The sequence below is a fragment of the Gorilla gorilla genome, chromosome 18 (assembly GCF_029281585.2).
Source record: "Gorilla gorilla gorilla isolate KB3781 chromosome 18, NHGRI_mGorGor1-v2.1_pri, whole genome shotgun sequence".
Lineage (NCBI taxonomy): Eukaryota > Metazoa > Chordata > Mammalia > Primates > Hominidae > Gorilla > Gorilla gorilla.
In genome coordinates this window covers 12,468,413-12,487,891 of record NC_073242.2, presented here as the reverse complement: position 1 = coordinate 12,487,891, position 19,479 = coordinate 12,468,413, and the positions used below count along the sequence as shown (strand labels likewise).

General features: G+C 46.9%; 1 protein-coding gene across 2 annotated transcripts in view; it reads right to left on the bottom strand.

The window, feature by feature from the left end:
- PMM2 (phosphomannomutase 2) overlaps positions 1-19,479 on the bottom strand; it is a 52,096-nt gene that overhangs the window by 4,518 nt on the left and 28,099 nt on the right. The window contains exon 8 of one of the 2 annotated variants that reach the window (XM_063699988.1): positions 3,704-7,472. The exons of the other annotated variant lie outside the window; for it this stretch is intronic. Coding sequence (XP_063556058.1) covers positions 7,341-7,472 — 132 coding nt within the window. The 3' untranslated portion in view covers positions 3,704-7,340. Of the gene's footprint in view, positions 1-3,703; positions 7,473-19,479 lie in introns of those variants that run through there. 2 annotated transcript variants of the gene reach the window in all.

Below are 19,479 nucleotides of genomic sequence, written 5' to 3'. Positions count from 1 at the left end.
ATCCACCACCCTTTGCTGACTCTTTTCGGACTCAGCCCACCTGCACCCAGGTGAAATAAACAGCCATGTTGCTCACACAAAGCCTGTTTGGTGGTCTCTTCACACGGACGTGCATGAAATTTGGTTCCGTGACTCGGATTGGGGGACCTCCCTTGGGAGAGCAATCCCCTGTCCTCCTGCTCTTTGCTCTATGAGAAAGATCCACCTACGACCTCAGGTCCTCAGACCCACCAGCCCAAGAAACATCTCACCAATTTCAAATCCAATAAGCGGCCTCTTTTTACTCTCTTCTCCAACCTCCCTCACTATCCCTCAACCTCTTTCTCCTTTCAGTCTTGGCGCCACACTTCAATCTCTCCCTTCTCTTAATTTCAATTCGTTTCATTTTCTGGTAGAGACAAAGGAGACACGTTTTATCCGTGGACCCAAAACTCCGGCGCCGGTCACGGACTGGGAAGGCAGCCTTCCCTTGGTGTTTAATCATTGCAGGGACGCCTCTGATCATTCACCCACGTTTCACAGGTGTCAGACCACGCAGGGACACCTGCCTTGGTCCTTAACCCTTAGCGGCAAGTCCCGCTTTTCTGAGGAAGGGGCAAGTACCCCAACCCCTTCTTTCCGTGTCTCTACCCCTTCTGTGATTTTCTGGGGCAGGGGCAAGAACCCCCCAACCCCTTCTCCTTCACCCTTAGCGGCAAGTCCCGCTTTTCTGGGGGAGAGGCAAGTACCCCAAACTCGTATCTCTGTGCCCCAATCCCTTATTTCCGTGCCCCAACCCCTTTCCCGCTTTTCTGGAGGGTAAGAACCCCCAAACCCCTTCCCTCCATGTCTCTATGCTCTCTTTTCTCTGGGCTTGCCTCCTTCACTATGGGCAACCTTCCTACATTCCTCCTCCTTCTCCCTTAGCCTATGTTCTCAAGAACTTAAAACCTCTTCAACTCACACCTGACCTAAAACCTAAATAAATGCCTTATTTTCTTCTGCAATGGCGCTTGACCCCAATAGAAACTCGACAGTAGTTCCAAATAGCCAGAAAACAGCACTTTCAATTTTCCATCTGCAAGATCTAAATAATTCTTGTCGTAAAATAGGCAAACAGTCTGAGGTGCCTGATGTCCAGGCATTCTTTTACACATCAGTCCCTTCCTAGTCTCTGTGCCCACTGCAACTCGTCCCAAATCTTCCTTCTTTCCCTCCCGCCTGTCCCCTCAGTCCCAACCCCAAGCGTTGCTGAGTCTTTCTAATCTTCTTTTTCTACAGACCCATCTGACCTCTCCCCTCCTCGCCAGGCCGAGCTAGGTCCCAATTCTTCCTCGGCCTCCGCTCCTCCACCCTATAATCCTATCACCTCCCCTCCTCACACCCGTTCCGGCTTACAGTTTCTTTCCCTGACTAGCCCTCCCCCACCTGCCCAGCAATTTATTCTTAAAAAGGTGGCTGGAGCTAAGGGCACAGTCAAAGTTAATGCTCCTTTTTCTTTATCCCAAATCAGATAGCGTTTAGGCTCTTTTTCATCAAATATAAAAATCCAGCCCAGTTCATGGCTTGTTTGGCAGCAACCCTGAGATGCTTTACGGCCACAGACCCTAAAAGGTCAAAAGGCCATCTTATTCTCAATACACATTTTATTACCCAATCTGCTCCCGACATTAAATAAAACTCCAAAAATTAGAATCTGGCCCTCAAACCCCACAACAGGACTTAATTAACCTCACCTTCAAGGCATACAATAATAGAAAAAAGTTGCAATTCCTTGCCTCCACTGTGAGACAAACCCTAGCCACATCTCCAGCACACAAGAACTTCCAAATGCCTGAACCGCAGCAGCCAGGTGTTTCTCCAGAACCTCCTCCCCCAGGAGCTTGCTACACGTGCCAGAAATCTGACTACCAGGCCAAGGAATGCCTGCAGCCCAGGATTCCTCCTAAGCCGCGTCCCATCTGTGCGGGACCCCACTGGAAATCGGACTGTTCAACTCACCTGGCAGCCACTCCCAGAGCCCCTAGAACTCTGGCCCAAAGCTCTCTGACTGACTCCTTGGCTTAGCGGCTGAAGATTGACGCTGCCTAATCGCCTCGGAAGCCCCCGGACCATCACGGACGCCAAGCTTTGGGTAACTCTCACAGTGGAGGGTAAGTCCACCCTCTGTTTAATCGAAACGGGGACTACCCACTCCACGTTGCCTTCTTTTCAAGGGCCTGTTTCCCTTGCCTCCATAACTTGTGGGTATTGACGGCCAGGCTTCTAAACCTCTTAAAACTCCCCAACTCTGGTGCCAACTTAGACAATACTCTTTTAAGCACTCATTTTTAGTTATCCCCACCTGCCCAGTACCCTTATTAGGCCGAGATATTTTAAGCAAATTATCTGCTTCCCTGACTATTCCTGGACTACCGCCGCATCTCATTGCCGCCCTTCTCCCCAACCCAAAGCCTCCTTTGCGTCTTCCTCTCATATCCCCCCACCTTAACCCACAAGCATGGGACATCTCTACTCCTTCCCTGGCAACCGATCACATGCCCATTACCATCCCATTAAAACCTAATCACCCTTACCCTGCTCAACGCCAATATCCCATCCCACAGCACGCTTTAAAAGGATTAAAGCCTGTTATCACTGGCCTGCTACAGCATAGGCTTCTAAAACCTATAAACTCTCCTTACAATTCCCCCATTTTACCTGTCCAGAAACCGGATAAGTCTTACAGATTAGTTCAGGATCTGCGCCTTATCAACCAAATTGTTTTACCTATCCACCCTGTGGTGCCCAACCCGTACATTCTTTTGTCCTCAATACCTTCCTCCACAACTCACTATTCCATGCTTGATCTTAAAGATGCTTCTTTCAGCATTCCCTTGCACCCCTTGTCCCAGTCTCTCTTTGCTTTCACCTGGACTGACCCAGACACCCATCAGTCCCAGCAGCTTACCTGGGCTGTGCTGCCGCAAGGTTTCAGGGACAGCCCTCATTACTTCAGCCAAGCTCTTTCTCATGATCTACTTTCTTTCCACCCCTCCGCTTCTCACCTTATTCAATATATTGATGACCTTCTTCTTTGTAGCCCCTACTTTGAATCTTCTCAACAAGACACACTTCTGTTCCTTCAGCATTTATTCTCCAAAGGATATCAGGTATCCCCCTCCGAAGCTCAAATTTCATCCTCATATGTTACCTATCTCGGCATAATTCTCATAAAAACACATGTGCTGTCCCTGTTGATCGTGTCTGATTAATCTCCCAAACCTCAATCCCTTACAAAACAACAACTCCTTTCCTTCCTAGGCATGGTTACTGCGGTCAGAATTCTTACACAAGAGCCAGGACCGCACCCTGTAACCTTTCTGTCCAAACAACTTGACCTTACTGTTTTAGCCTAGCCCTCATGTCTGCGTGCAGCGGCTGCCACTGCTTTAATACTTTTAGAGGCCCTAAAAATCACAAACTATGCTCAACTCACTCTCTACATTTCTCATAACTTCCAAAATCTACTTTCTTCCTCATACCTGATGCATATACTTTCTGCTCCCCGGCTCCTTCAGCTGTATTCACTCTTTGTTAAGTTCCACAATTACCATTGTTCCTGGCCCGGACCTCAATCTGGCCTCCCACATTATTCCTGATACCACACCTGACCCCCATGACTGTATCTCTCTGATCCACCTGACATTCACCCCATTTCCCCATATTTCCTTCTTTCCTGTTCCTCACCCTGATCACGCTTGATTTATTGATGGCGGTTCTACCAGGCCTAATCGCCACATACCAGCAAAGGCAGGCTATGCTATAGTACAAGCCACTAGCCCGCCTCTTAGAACCTCTCATTTCCTTTCCATCGTGGAAATCTATCCTCAAGGAAATAACTTCTCAGTGTTCCATCTGCTATTCTACTACTCCTCAGGGATTATTCAGGCCCCCTCCCTTCCCTACACATCAAGCTTGAAGATTTGCCCCCACCCAGCACTGGCAAATTAGCTTCACTCAACATGCCCCGAGTCAGATAACTAAAATACCTCTTAGTCTAAGTAGACACTTTCACTAGATAAGTAGAGGCCTTTCCTACAGGGTATGAGAAGGCCACCGCAGTCATTTCTTCCCTTCTGTCAGACATAATTCCTCAGTTTAGCCTTCCCACCTCTATACAGTCTGATAACGGACCAGCCTTTACTAGTCAAATCACCCAAGCAGTTTCTCAGGCTCTTAGTATTCAGTGGAACCTTCATATCCCTTACCATCGTCAATCTTCAGGAAAGGTAGAACGGACTAATGGTCTTTTAAAGGTACACCTCACCAAGCTCAGCCTCCAACTTAAAAAGGATTGGACAGTACTTTTACTTCTTGCTCTTCTCAGAATTAGAGCCTGTCCTCGACATGCTACAGGGTAGGTACAGTCCATTTGAACTTTTATATGGACGCACTTTCTTGCTTGGCCCCAACCTCATCCCAGACACCAGCCCTCTAGGCGACTGTCTTCCAGTCCTCCAGCAGGCTAGACAGGAAATTCGCCAGGCTGCTAAGCTTCTCTTGCCTACTCCAGATCCCCAGCCATATGAAGACACCCTAGCTGGACGATCAGTTCTTGTTAATCTGACCCCTCAAACTCTACAACCTCGATGGACCCGACCCTACTTAGTCATCTATAGTACCCCGACTGCCGTCCACCTGCAGGATCCTCCCCACTGGGTTCACCGTTCCAGAATAAAGCTGTGTCCATCGGACAGCCAGCCTAATCCCTCCTCTTCCTCCTGGAAGTCGCAAGTACTCTCCCCTACTTCCCTTAAACTCACTCGTATTTCTGAAGAACAGTAATAACCCTTATGAGCCTAATACATCCCTTCATTCTATTAGGTCTTTCGTCCTCACCCTACTTTTTGCAACAGGGCTTTACGAAGTCACCCCCCCCACTTAGGCCGAGCCCCAAAAAACTAGTCATCCCTACTATCTTCTGTCTGATCATACTCCTATTCTCCATTCTCAACTACTTATAAATGCCCTACTCTTGTTTACACTGCTTCTTCAAGCCATCACAGCTGATATCTCTTGGTGCTATCCCCAAACTGTCACTCTTAACTCCCTCTTAGAGTGGATAGATGATCTTTGCTGGCAGGGCACCCTCCAATACTTCCACCCTGATGAAGTTCTATTCTTTACTTTTATACTCACTCTTATTCTCATTCCCATTCTTATGCCACCCTCTACCTCTCCCCAGCTATCTCCACCACACTATCAACCTTACCCATTCTCTCCTAGCCGCTTCTAATCCCTCCTTAACGAACAACTGCTGGCTTTGCATTTCCCTTTCTTCCAGTGCCTACACAGCTGTCCCCACCTTACAGACAGACTGGGCAACATCTCCTGTCTGCTTACACCTCTGAACTTCCTTTAACAGCCCTCACCTTTACCCTCCTGAAGAACTCATTTACTTTCTAGACAGGTCCAGCAAGACTTCCCCAGACATTTCACATCAGCAAGCTGCCGCCCTCCTTCGCACTTATTTAAAAAACCTTTCTCCTTATATTAACTCTACCCCCCCCCCACCCCCGTATTCGGACCTCTCACAACACAAACTACTATTCCTGTGGCCGCTCCTATATGTATCTCTCGGCAAAGACCCACTGGAATTCCCCTAGGTAATCTTTCACCTTCTCGATGTTCCTTTACTCTTCATCTCCGAAGTACAACTACACACATCACTGAAACAATGGGAGCCTTCCAGCTCCATATTACAGACAAGCCCTCTATCAATACTGACAAACTTAAAACCATTAGCAGTAATGATTGCTTAGGAAGACACTTGCCCTGTATTTCACTCCATCCTTGGCTACCTTCCCCTTGCTCAGACTCTTCCTCCCAGGCCCTCCTCTTGTTTACTTTTACCCAGCCCCGAAAATAATAGTGAAAGGTTGCTCGTAGATACTCAACGTTTTCTCATACACCATGAAAATTGAACCTCCCCCTCTACGCAGTTACCCCATCAGTCCCCATTACAACCTCTGACAGCTGCCACCCTAGCTGGATCCCTAGGACTCTAGGTACAAGACACCCCTTGCAGCACTCCTCATCTTTTTACTTTACATCTCCAGTTTTGCCTTGCACAAGGTCTCTTCTTCCTCTGTGGATCCTTTACCTAACATGTGTCTACCTGCTAATTGGACAGGCACATGCACACTAGTCTTCCTTACTCCCAAAATTCAATTTGCAAATAGGACCGAAGAGCTCCCTGTTCCCCTCATGACACCGACACGACAAAGAAGAGTCATTCCACTAATTCCCTTGATGGTCAGTTGAGGACTTTCTGCCTCCACTATTACTCTCGGTACTGGAATAGCAGGCATTTCAACCTCTGTCACGACCTTCCGTAGCCTGTCTAATGACTTCTCTGCTAGCATCACAGACATGTCACAAACTTTATCAGTCCTCCAGGCCCAAGTTGACTCTTTAGCTGCAGTTGTCCTCCAAAACCACCGAGGCCTTGACTTACTCACTGTTGAAAAAGAAGGACTCTGCATATTCTTAAATGAAGTGTTGTTTTTACCTAAATCAATCTGGCCTGATGTATGACAACATAAAAAAAACTCAAGCATAGAGCCCAAAAACTTGCCAACCAAGCAAGTAATTACGCTGAACCCCCTTGGGCGCTCTCTAATTGGATGTCCGAGGTCCTCCCAATTCTTAGTCCTTTAATACCCATTTTTCTTCTTCTTTTATTTGGACCTTGTATGTTCCGTTTAGTTTCTCAATTCATCCAAAACTGTATCCAGACCATCACCAATCATTCTATACAACAAATGTTTCTTCTAACATCCCCACAATATCACCCCTTACCACAAGACTTCCCTTCAGCTTAATCTCTCCCACTCTAGGTTCCCCCGCTGCCCCTAATCCCGCTTGAAGCAGCCCTGAGAAACATCGCCCATTCTCTCTCCATACCACCCCCCAAAAATTTTCGCCGCCCCAACACTTCAACACTATTTTATTTTTCTTATTAACATAAGGCAGGAATGATAGGCCTCTGAGCCCAAGCCAAGCCATCGCATCCCCTATGGCTTGCACGTATACATCCAGATGGCCTGAAGTAACTGAAGATCCACAAAAGAAGTAAAAATAGCCTTAGCTGATGACATTCCACCATTGTGATTTGTTTCTGCCCCACCCGAACTGATCAATGTACTTTGTAATCTCCCCCACCCTTAAGAAGGTTCTTTGAAATTCTCCCCACTCTTGAGAATGTACTTTGTGAGATCCACCCCTGCCCGCAAAACATTGCTCTTAACTTCACCGCCTATCCCAAAACCCATAAGAACTAATGATAATCCACCACCCTTTGCTGACTCTTTTCGGACTCAGCCCACCTGCACCCAGGTGAAATAAACAGCCATGTTGCTCACACAAAGCCTGTTTGGTGGTCTCTTCACACGGACGCGCATGAAACACTTCAATCTCTCCCTTCTCTTAATTTCAAGTCCTTTCATTTTCTGGTAGAGACAAAGGAGACACGTTTTATCCGTGGACTCAAAACTCCGGCGCCAGTCGGAGACTGGGAAGGCAGCCTTCCCTTGGTGTTTAATCATTGCAGGGACGCCTGATTATTTACCCACGTTTCAAAGGTGTCAGACCACGCAGGGACGCCTGCCTTGCTCCTTCACCCTTAGCGGCAAGTCCCACTTTTCTGGGGAAGGGGCAAGTACACCAGCCCCTTCTCTCCGTGTCTCTACCCCTTCTCTGCTTGTCTAGGGGAGGGGTAAGTACCCCAACCCCATATATCTCTGCGCCCCGATCCCTTATTTCTGCGCCCCAACCTCTTATATCTATGCCCCAATCCCTTATTTCCGTGCCCCAACCCCTTCTCTGCTTTTCTGGAGAGCAAGAACCCCCCACCCCTTCTCCATGTCTCTACTCTTTTCTCTGGGCTTGCCTCCTTCACTATGGGCAAGCTTCCACCTTCCATTCCTCTTTCTTCTCCCTTAGCCTGTGTTCTTAAGAACTTCAAACCTCTTCAACTCTCACCTGACCTAAAATCTAAGCGTCTGATTTTCTTCTGCAATGCCGCTTGACCCCAATACAAACTCGACAGTAGTTCCAAATAGCCAGAAAACAGCACTTTCAATTTTTCCATCCTACAAGATCTAAATAATTCTTGTCGTAAAATGGGCAAACGGTCTGAGGTGCCTGATGTCCAGGCATTCTTTTACACATCAGCCCCTTCCTAGTCTCTGTGCCCACTGCAACTCGTCCCAAATCTTCCTTCTTTCCCTCCCGCCTGTCCCCTCAGTCCCAACCCCAAGCGTCGCTGAGTCTTTCTAATCTTCCTTTTCTACAGACCCATCTGACCTCTCCTCCTCACCAGGCCGAGCTAGGTCCCAATTCTTCCTCAGCCTCCGCTCCTCCACCCTATAATCCTTTTATCACCTCCCCTCCTCACACCTGGACCAGCTTACAGTTTCATTCTGTGACTAGCCCTCCCCCACCTGCCCAGCAATTTACTCTTGAAAAGGTGGCTGGAGCTAAAGGCAGAGTCAAGGTTAATGCTCCTTTTTCTTTATCCCAAATCAGATACTGTTTAGGTTCTTTTTAATCAAATATAAAAATCCAGCACAGTTCATGGCTTGTTTGGCAGCAACCCTGAGACGCTTTACAGCCCTAGACCCTAAAAGGTCAAAAGGCCGTCTTATTCTCAATATACATTTTATTACCCAATCTGCTCCCGACATTAAATAAAACTCCAAAAATTAGAATCTGGCCCTCAAACCCCATAACAGGACTTAATTAACCTCACCTTCAAGGTGTACAATAATAGAAAAAAGTTGAAATTGCTTGCCTCCACTGTGAGACAAACTCCAGCCACATCTCCAGCACACAAGAACTTCCAAATGCCTGAACCGCAACAGCCAGGCGTTCCTCCAGAACCTCCTCCCCCAGGAGCTTGCTACACGTGCCGGAAATTTGGCCACTGGGCCAAGGAATGCCTGCAGCTCGGGATTCCTCCTAAGCCGCGTCCCATCTGTGTGGGACCCCATGAAAATCAGACTGTTCAACTCACCTGGCAGCCACTCCCCAGAGCCCCTGGAACTCTGGCCCAAGGTTCTCTGACTCCTTCCCAGATCTTCTTGGCTTAGCGGCTGAAGACTGACGCTGCCCAATCGCCTTGGAAGCCCCATAAACCATCACGGACCCCGAGCATCGGGTAACTCTCACAGTGGAGGGTAAGTCCATCCCCTTCTTAATCAATACGGAGGCTATCCACTCCCCATTACCTTCTTTTCAAGGGCCTGTTTCCCTTGCCTCCGTAACTGTTATGGGTATTGACGGCCAGGCTTCTAAACCTCTTAAAACTCCCCAACTCTGGTGCCAATTTAGACAATACGCTTTTAAGCACTCCTTTTAGTTATCCCCACCTGCCCAGTTCCCTTATTAGGCCGAGACACTTTAAATTATCTGCTTCCCGGAGTATTCCTGAACTACAGCTACATCTCATTGCCACCCTTCTTCCCTATCCAAAGCCTCCTTTGTGTCCTCCTCTTGTATCCCCCAACCTTAACCCACAAGTATAAGATACCTCTACTCCCTCCTTGGCGACCAATCATGCACCCCTTACCATCTCATTAAAACCTAATCACCCTTACCCCGCTCAATGTCCCATCCCACAGCACGCTTAAAAAGGATTAAAGCCTGTTATCACTCGCCTGCTACAGCATGGCCTTTTAAAACCTATAAACTCTCCTTACAATTCCCCCATTTTATCTGTCCTAAAACCAGACAAGGCTTACAGGTTAGTTCAGAATCTGCGCCTTATCAACCAAATTGTTTTGCCTATCCACCCTGTGGTGCCAAAGCCATATACTCTCCTATCCTCAATACCTCCATCTACTACCCATTATTCTGTTCTGGATCTCAAACATGCTTTCTTTACTATTCCTTTGCACCCTTCATCCCAGCGTCTCTTTGCTTTCACTTAGACGACCCTGACACCCATTAGGCTCAGCAAATTACTTGGGCTGTACTGCCGCAAGGCTTCACAGACAGCCCCCATTACTTCAGTCAAGCCCAAATTTCATCCCCATCTGTTACCTATCTCGGCATAATTCTCATAAAAACACATGTGCTCTCCCTGCTGATCATGTCTGATTAATCTTCCAAACCTCAATCCCTTACAAAACAACAACTCCTTTCCTTCCTAGGCATGGTTACTGCGGTCAGAATTCTTACACAAGAGCCAGGACCGCACCCTGTAACCTTTCTGTCCAAACAACTTGACCTTACTGTTTTAGCCTAGCCCTCATGTCTGCGTGCAGCGGCTGCCACTGCTTTAATACTTTTAGAGGCCCTAAAAATCACAAACTATGCTCAACTCACTCTCTACATTTCTCATAACTTCCAAAATCTACTTTCTTCCTCATACCTGATGCATATACTTTCTGCTCCCCGGCTCCTTCAGCTGTATTCACTCTTTGTTAAGTCCCACAATTACCATTGTTCCTGGCCCGGACCTCAATCTGGCCTCCCACATTATTCCTGATACCACACCTGACCCCCATGACTGTATCTCTCTGATCCACCTGACATTCACCCCATTTCCCCATATTTCCTTCTTTCCTGTTCCTCACCCTGATCACGCTTGATTTATTGATGGCGGTTCCACCAGGCCTAATCGCCACATACCAGCAAAGGCAGGCTATGCTATAGTACAAGCCACTAGCCTGCCTCTTAGAACCTCTCATTTCCTTTCCATCGTGGAAATCTATCCTCAAGGAAATAACTTCTCAGTGTTCCATCTGCTATTCTACTACTCCTCAGGGATTATTCAGGCCCCCTCCCTTCCCTACACATCAAGCTTGAAGATTTGCCCCCACCCAGCACTGGCAAATTAGCTTCACTCAACATGCCCCGAGTCAGATAACTAAAATACCTCTTAGTCTAAGTAGACACTTTCACTAGATAAGTAGAGGCCTTTCCTACAGGGTATGAGAAGGCCACCACAGTCATTTCTTCCCTTCTGTCAGACATAATTCCTCAGTTTAGCCTTCCCACCTCTATACAGTCTGATAACAGACCAGCCTTTATTAGTCAAATCAGCCAAGCAGTTTTTCAGGCTCTTAGTATTCAGTGAAACCTTTATATCCCTTACGGTCCTCCATCTTCAAGAAAAGTAGAATGGACTAAAGGTCTTTTAAAAACACACCTCACCAAGCTCAGCCACCCACTTAAAAAGGACTGGACAATACTTTTACCACTTTCCCTTCTCAGAATTCAGGCCTGTCCTCAGAATGCTACAAGGTACAGCCCATTTAAGCTCCTGTATACACGCTCCTTTTTATTACACCCCAGTCTCATTCCAGACACCAGACCAACTTAGACTGTGTCCCCCAAAACTTGTCATCCCTACTATCTCCTGTCTAGTCATATTCCTATTCACCATTCTCAACTACTCATACATGCTCTGCTCTTGTTTACACTGCCGGTTTACACTGTTTCTCCAAGCCACCACAGCTGATATCTCCTGGTGCTATCCCCAAACTGCCACTCTAAACTCCTGAAGTAAATAAATAATCTTTGCTGGCAGGACTATGCTGAATCTCCTTAGGCACTCTCTAATCAGATGTCCTGGGTCCTCCCAATTCTTAGACCTTTTATACCTGTTTTTCTCCTTCTCTTATTCCATTTAGTTTCTCAATTCATCCAAAGCCGTATCCAGGCCATCACCAATCATTCTATACGACAAATGTTCCTTCTAACATCCCCACAATATCACCCCTTACCACAAGACCTCCCTTCAGCTTAATCTCTCCCACTCTAGGTTCCCACGCCGCCCCTACTCCCGCTTGAAGGAGCCCTGAGAAACATCGCCCATTCTCTCTCCATACCACCCCCCAAAAATTTTCACCGCCCCAACACTTCAACACTATTTTGTTTTATTTTTCTTATTAATATAAGAAGGCAGGAATGTCAGGCCTCTGAGCCCAAGCCAAGCCATCGCATCCCCTGTGACTTGCACGTATACATCCAGATGGCCTGAAGTAACTGAAGATCCACAAAAGAAGTAAAAATAGCCTTAACTGATGACATCCCACCATTGTGATTTGCTTCTGCCCCACCCAAACTGATCAATGTACTTTGTAATCTCCCCCACCCTTAAGAAGGTTCTTTGTAATTCTCCCCACTCTTGAGAATGTACTTTGTGAGATCCACTCCTGCCCGCAAAACATTGCTCTTAACTTCACCGCCTATCCCAAAACCTATCAGAACTAATGATAATCCACCACCCTTTGCTGACTCTCTTTTGGGACTCAGCCCGCCTGCACCCAGGTGAAAAAAACAGCCATGTTGCTCACACAAAGCCTGTTTGGTGGTCTCTTCACAAGGATGCGCATGAAACCTACTACCTGCCAGGCATTGCTTTAGCAGCTAGGGATACAGCGCAAACCAAAACCAGATCACAGCTGCCTTGGGAGCCTGTGGTGTGGTCGCGGAGACCAGTCATGAACAGACAGCTCTTGGGCGCCTTGTTGAGCAACGGGAGGGATGGCTGCCAGGCCTGGAGGGTGAGGGAACCCTGGCATCTGAGGGAAGTGAGGGCACAGGCCATGTGGCCATCAGAGAAGAGGCTGAAGAGGGAGGATGGGCAGGGGCTGGGGCCGGGCCACAGCGGGCCTCAGAGATTGTGGTAAGGACCTGGGATTTCACGGGTAGCCACCTGAAGCCTGCAAGCCCAGGCCATGATCAGATTACTTTACAACAGGATCTTTCTGGAGAACGGGTGGGGGGTGAGGACGCAATTGACGGGAGCAGTTAGGAGGCTCCTGCAGCCGGCCAGGGTGCAAAGAGGACAGAGGCCATTACCTGGGAAGAGACCCCTGAAGCAAAAAGGGTTTATGCTAGTCCCCTGACAGTTGCTAGGCCTGACCTTCCCTGCAGATGTCACATGCAGGGACAGAGGCCTAACGGCACAAGTCTCCTCCCATGGTCCTGCTGGGGGCTGGTGGGGAGGTGTCTGTGGAATCTGAGTCATCTGTGTGCATGTAACTCGCTGACACTTAATAAAGCTAGGTCTGGAGAATCAATACCCATCCAGGAAGGTGAAATCCTCCCGACCCTGGCTGCAGGAACCTCTCTGGGTTTCTCCTCAGCTCCACCCCCTTTCAGAGAGCTGCATGGCTCGCAGGAGCATCTGCATCATAAACACAACCTGCCTCAGGCCTTCCTTTCTCTCCTGCCAAGGGTCTGCTTCTTTCTTTGTGACTCTCAGAGCATGGTGGGCTCCTTCCTGGGGTGCAGCCTTCTTGGGGCTGTGTCGAGCTTGCATACCAGGGTAGCTGCAAAGCAAGCGAAGCGGACCCCAAATGAAATGAAAGGAAAGCTGGCTGCCCTCTAGAATAATAAGTCTAGAGAACCGGAAATTTCAAATGCTGGATTTGCATATGCACTAAAGGTTACTTGATTCTAGTTGGGGAACTCAGCCACCTCCCAAGCTCCAAGAACAAAAACCCTGTTCCCTGGAGAAGGGAGGGAAGGGGGGAGGGATGAATTAACGATCCAATTTCTCATTATAGTGTACCTGACAGGCACCAAAGAGAGGCCAGGGCTCAGTGAAATCCGCGCATTAATATTTAAATCCCTAATAGTCCCAAAGTCTGAGGATGAAACAGAAGGCATAGTGTTGGCCATGTTCAGATGCCAGGGGGCTGACGAGTCTCCCCACCCCAGCCCATTTCTGTACATGCTGTTGCTGACCTGTGCAGTGTTGTAGTGAACCCCAATCATCCAAAGAGAGGAACAGTGTCATCTATCACAGCCTGCGTGAACTGCTTAGCCGGTAGCAGTGGGTGTGTGCTGTGTGGATGCCTCCTATAGCACAGATGGATTCTCTGTAGCTCGTGGTCGGGACTCTTATTTATTTTTGAGACAGGGTCCCACTCTTGCCCAGCGCAGTGGTGCGACCATGTCTTGCTGCAGCCTCCACCTCCTGGGCTCAAGCGATCCTCCCACCTCAGCCTCCTGAGTAGCTGGGACTACAGGTGTGCACCACCATGCCTTATAGTCGATTCTTGCTGTGGATGTTCATTTTGGCTGTTTAACAAGTATTTATCAAATTTCTAGGTATTATGGATGCAGGGACTGAAACCACATTTGCAAAAATTATAACTGAGAAAATGTTAACAGTGAAAGAGATCTGGCCTGACTCCATCTTGCTTCTAACCTCCAAGCTGTCCTTGTTCATTCCAGGGCATAGGCTGAACTAACCTTGGGAGGAATTCAGTTTATAGTTCAACTTTGTTTTTTTTGTTTTTGGAGACGGAGTCTCACTCTGTCACCAAGGTGGAGTGCAGTGGCGCACTCTCGGCTCACTGGAATCTCTGCCTCCCAGGTTCAAGTGATTCTCCTGCCTCAGCCTCCCGAGTAGCGGGGATTACAGGCGTGCGCCACCACACCTGGCTAATTTTTGTATTTTTAGTAGAGGCGGGGTTTCACCCTGTTGGCCAGGCTGGTCTCAAACTCCTGGCATCAAGTGATCCGACTGCCTCAGCCTCCCAAAGCGCTGGGATTATAGGCGTGAGCCACCCTGCCCGGCCTATAGTTCAACTTTGAAGCAAAGGATAACAGCTCTTTCCTGAAATAAACCCCCTTCTTGCCTGGGGACCAGTCTGCCTTTGTAGGACTAACAAATTAGCTACAAGATTAGAAATTATGGTTTCGGAGCCACGGAGCCTCTGGCTGCAGGAGTCTGAACCTCCCCACATTGCTCCTGAGAATAACATCGCTTGTAAATCCTAAGATCAGTGCTTGAGATATTTTGCAGACCCTGCCTTCCAATGCAGCAGTTGACGCCACCCAGACAGGTAATATGATTCAACCAGTTATTTGATCCCACCCAAGGACAGAAGACAGCAAGAAAAACTCACTTCTACCCCCTATGATTTCATTTCCATGCTGACCAATCAGCAATCCACACCTCCAGAGCCCCTACCCACCAAGTTATCCTTAAAAACTCCAATCTCCAAATTCTTGGAGACTGATTTGAGTAATAATAAAACTCCAGTCTCCTGCACAGCTGGCTCTGTGTGAATTACTCTATTGCAATTCTCCTGTCTTGATAAATTGGCTGTCTAGGCTGTGGGCAAGGAGAACCTGTTGAGGGGGTTACAAATTTGGGGGCTCATCTGTGATCTCCCTTGTGGCTATCTTCCAGCGATTCAGTAGCCTCCCCAACCCCCCTCACTGGTGATGGATCCAGAGGCCAGCCCAGGCGGCCACCTAGTTCTCTTCGACTGGGGGCTGACACTGGCACCATCTCTACTAATGGGGTGCTGCCAACCCATGGTGTATGGATTTAACTGCAATAAACAGGCCTGGGGAGACGTCCTGTAACTGTAGCCCCATGACAGGGTATCTGTCTATAGCCCCATCATTGGGTGTCTGCCTGTAGCCCCATCATGGGGCATCTCTAGCTCTATTAGGTGGTATCTGTTTGTAGCCCCAGCATGGGGTATCTGCCCTAATTGTACAGAGAATAGGAGACTTATTTGGAGGAATACTCTTGGTTTGTGATTTGGTCTGGAAACTCTTTCTGGAAGGTGTTTTGCTGTATGTGTTTGTATATGTGGAGGAGATGTCTAAGGGAATTGCTGAAGGAAGTCCATCAGGCTCTCCTAGTTTGTCTGGTTGGTCACATTCGCTGAACCCTGAAGGACTTGTCAGCAGAAGCTCGGAAGTTCGACAGGGCTGCCTCGAGGGTGACCATCCACTCTTCCATCTGGCTCAGAGACCATCCTTTGAATTCCAGGTGGAAGGCGTCCCTTCCCACCTTGAGTGGAGTGGATCAAAGATGACAGAGACCAACGGGAGCAAGTGTGAGCCTTGCCAAGTTGATGCTGGGCACTGAGCATAGTGACTAGTTTTGTCATGTGTACTCTGCTCTGGCCAGGATGGAAAATGTTAATTCAGTTCCCCATGCAGCCCACTGGGCAGCATCTTGAAAAATTGAGAGGCTTTTGCCTGTGGTTCCATAAAACAGAAACGGATGGTTTTCCTTTGCAATGCGACTTGGCGCCCACAGCTAGCGCGCAGCGAGCAGGGTCATCAAGGGCTGCTCCATTCTTCTAGAAGCTACAGAGAATGGGAACCCAGAAACCTGACATGCAGGCAAAAAGGGTAAACATTTCTTATCAGCCAGGCTTCTGGCCCCTCTCGCCGTGTATGAACGGAAAACATCACCGTTTGTCTCCTCTGCAAGGGTCTGATTAATAGAAAAAATCTTATGAGCCTAGACTTAGGCTGTAGTGAATCTGGTGCACTCTGTGCTGTGAATACAAATCCCCAGCTACTCTGGAGGCTGAGGCAGGAAAATCACTGGAACCTGGTGGGTGGAGGCTGCAGTAAGCTAAGATCGTACCACTGCACTCCAGCCTGGGCAATAGAGTGAGACTCCATCTCAAAAGAAAAAAGAAAAACAAAAACAAAGGCACAGCCAGCTCTCACATGCCTCAGATGAATCAAACATCCTCTCTCCTCACTCAGTGACTTAGGAGGGGGAGTCAGTATTCACACATTAATATGACACACCTTTCTAGAACACCTACTACCTGCCAAGCATTGCTTTAGTAGCTGGAGATACAGCGCAAACCAAACCCACTCACAGCTGCATCCTCTGTCATGGAGAGCAGGACCACAGAATAGGATGTGGACATAGGACCCCTCTAAGCCCGCTGTTCAATCCAGCCTGGCAGACTGGTCAGTTCCAAACTTTGCTCCAACAAAAACCAGATAAGGTTTCCCTCTTCTCTTGTTTTACCTCCCGAAAAACTTGACTTTGGGAACATGTCAGGGTACCCTCTCTTGTTCTCCGGCATCCAGAGGGCATGAATTTTTGGGTTCATGTCGGTGGCTGGTCTGAGAGGACATGTGACAGTGTCATGTCTAGCCTTAAGAATTATCTTGAGTAAAGTCCTGGATTCCCAAGAACAGCAGTGTAACAGCCTTCAGCTTTAGCTCAGTAGCTGAAGCTTTGCTATTTCACAGTGGTAGCCTGGGTCTGGTTCCCAGCTTACGGAATGGGTGCTCTCTGGTTTGTTATTTATGTAAGTTTTTTGTGTGTGCCATTTATTGATTCTTTCCCCACCATGGACAGCTTGCCTTGAAATCTGCCTTAAATTTTCTTTTCTCTAAACTACATTTGGGGAGATTCTAAATCTTGTTAAAAAAAAAAAAAAGAAAGAAAAAAACAAAAAACTGCTTACCATCCCTTTGAGACATCTTATACTTCCATAGTTAAGTCATAATCTTAGATAAGACTTATTAATTTTGCTAGGAGGTTACCTGTGGTAAAGTTCAAAAGCCAGAAATACTGGCTGTCTATCCTGGCTAGAGTCTGGTAATAAGAAATTTAAAAAGATTTTGTTAAAAAAAAAAAAAAAGAGCTCTACAGTTAAAATCTGCTTAATTAAAAATGGATATCCAAGTTGTATTTATATATATATAAAAATTTATAAATACATATTTATATATATAAATGTGTGCATATATACATATGCATACATTTAAAAGGCCTTTGTGGGCTGGGTGCAGTGGCTCATGCCTGTAATCCCAGCACTTTGAGAGGCTGAGGCAGGGGGATCACTTGAGGTCAGGAGTTCAAGACCAGCCTGGCCAACATGGTGAAACCCTGTCTCTACTAAAAATACAAAAATTAGCCAGGCCTGGTGGCGTGTGCCTGTGGTCCCAGCTACTCGGGAGGCTGAGGCACGAGAATCACTTGAACCCGGGACGCAGAGGCTGCAGTGAGCTAAGATCATGCCATTGCACTCTATCTAGCCTGGGTGACAGAGCAAGACTCCATTTCAAAAAAAAAAAAAAAAAAAAAAAAAAAGGCCTTTGTGCTTTTTCTCTTCCTGGATTTCGTTTTTTTTTTTCTTTGAGGAATGAGTTTTTGTTTGTCTTTCTTCTCAGTCAACTGAATTATTTCCCCAGTCTGTCTTCTTGCCCCTCTGAATGCCCACATGAGAGGACCTAAGGTACTTTCTGACAGCTGGGGACTCCTTGGGAAAAAGAGAGAAGGCGCCACAGACCCTGTTTTGGGAGAAACTCTGTTTTCCTCACAAAACCCCAAGAAGTGTAAGCAGACAGACCCCTCTCAAAATCTACGGCTCTGTTCTGTTTTGAATCACATTACTTGGCCTTTTTCACTTTTGAGGGCATCAGGAATTACTTTAGTAGGGGAGAGAGATATGTGAAAAAAGTTAAGACTATAAAGATGTATTTTTGGTAAGGATGATTATAAAAAAAGAAATTTATATGAGAAAAGATCTTGTATGGTAAATTCTTGTCCTAAAATAGAACGACTGATTATTCACGAAAGAGGGACACATAGGACAAGTCAGACAGTCCAAGCATGGCATAGATGGTCTCTGTGAGTCGTGACAAGATTTGTAAAATGGGGAAAAAAAAACCCTAAAAAAATCAGCAAATGAAAAATCTTAACAACTAATGCATCTTCTTCGGTCTGTATATTTATAATGTTGTGTGTGTGATGTTTAAGAGCTGTAATTAATTGGCTTAAAAATAAGCACTTAAATATTTTGTCAGAGAAATAGCAACTCTAATGCATTTTAGTTCACATGACGTTAGTAATCTTTGGTAAATAAAGATAGTTTTAAAGATTATTGATGAAATAAAACTGTCTTCATTTGGTCTGAATTAGGCAGATCAGATACTGTTTCTGCTGGATGCTTTAAGGTCATAAGTGGCTTCTATGACTTTTAATTGTTCAATTTACCTACTTTAGAGCCATTAGATTCCAGATAAGGCCTGGGGACATATGGAGTTAGCCATGACTCCTAGCTAGGCCAGAGAGAGTCAGACTTTATCTGCAGTTCTGTCCTGTATTCTCGGCTCTGCACCTGGTATGTAATTAAAACTGCTTAAAGACATGGGAATATGGGTTTTTTTAAAAGAGAAAATCTTCTCTAATTTAGAGAGTTTAAAGATTATTTTTGGTTGAAAGACAAAATAAAACTGAAAGTTTAAGCAAATTGTACAAGGTTTGTGAAAAATTAACTTTGTGAAGAACTCTGTGTGTGAGCAAGCTGGCTAAAATCGAAAGGGTATTGTTTAATTTTTCCATAAATTAAATATTAAAAGCATACTGATGCAAGGCCAGAATCTGGGCCCATATATCAAAATAATAGGGTTTTATGCCAGACGCAGCGGCGCATGCCTGTAATCCTAGCACTCTGGAAGGCCGACGCAGGCAGATCACGAGGTCAGGAGTTCGAAACCAGCCTGGCCAATATGGTGAAATCCTGTCTCTACTAAAAATACAAAAATTAGCCAGGCGTGGTGGCACACGCCTGTAGTCCCAGCTACTCGGGAGGTTGAGGCAGAAGAATTGCTTGAACCTGAGAGGCAGAGGTTGCAGTGAGCTGAGAATGTGCCACTGCACTCCAGCCTGGGCAATGGAGCAAGAATACATCTCAAAAAAAAAAAAAAATA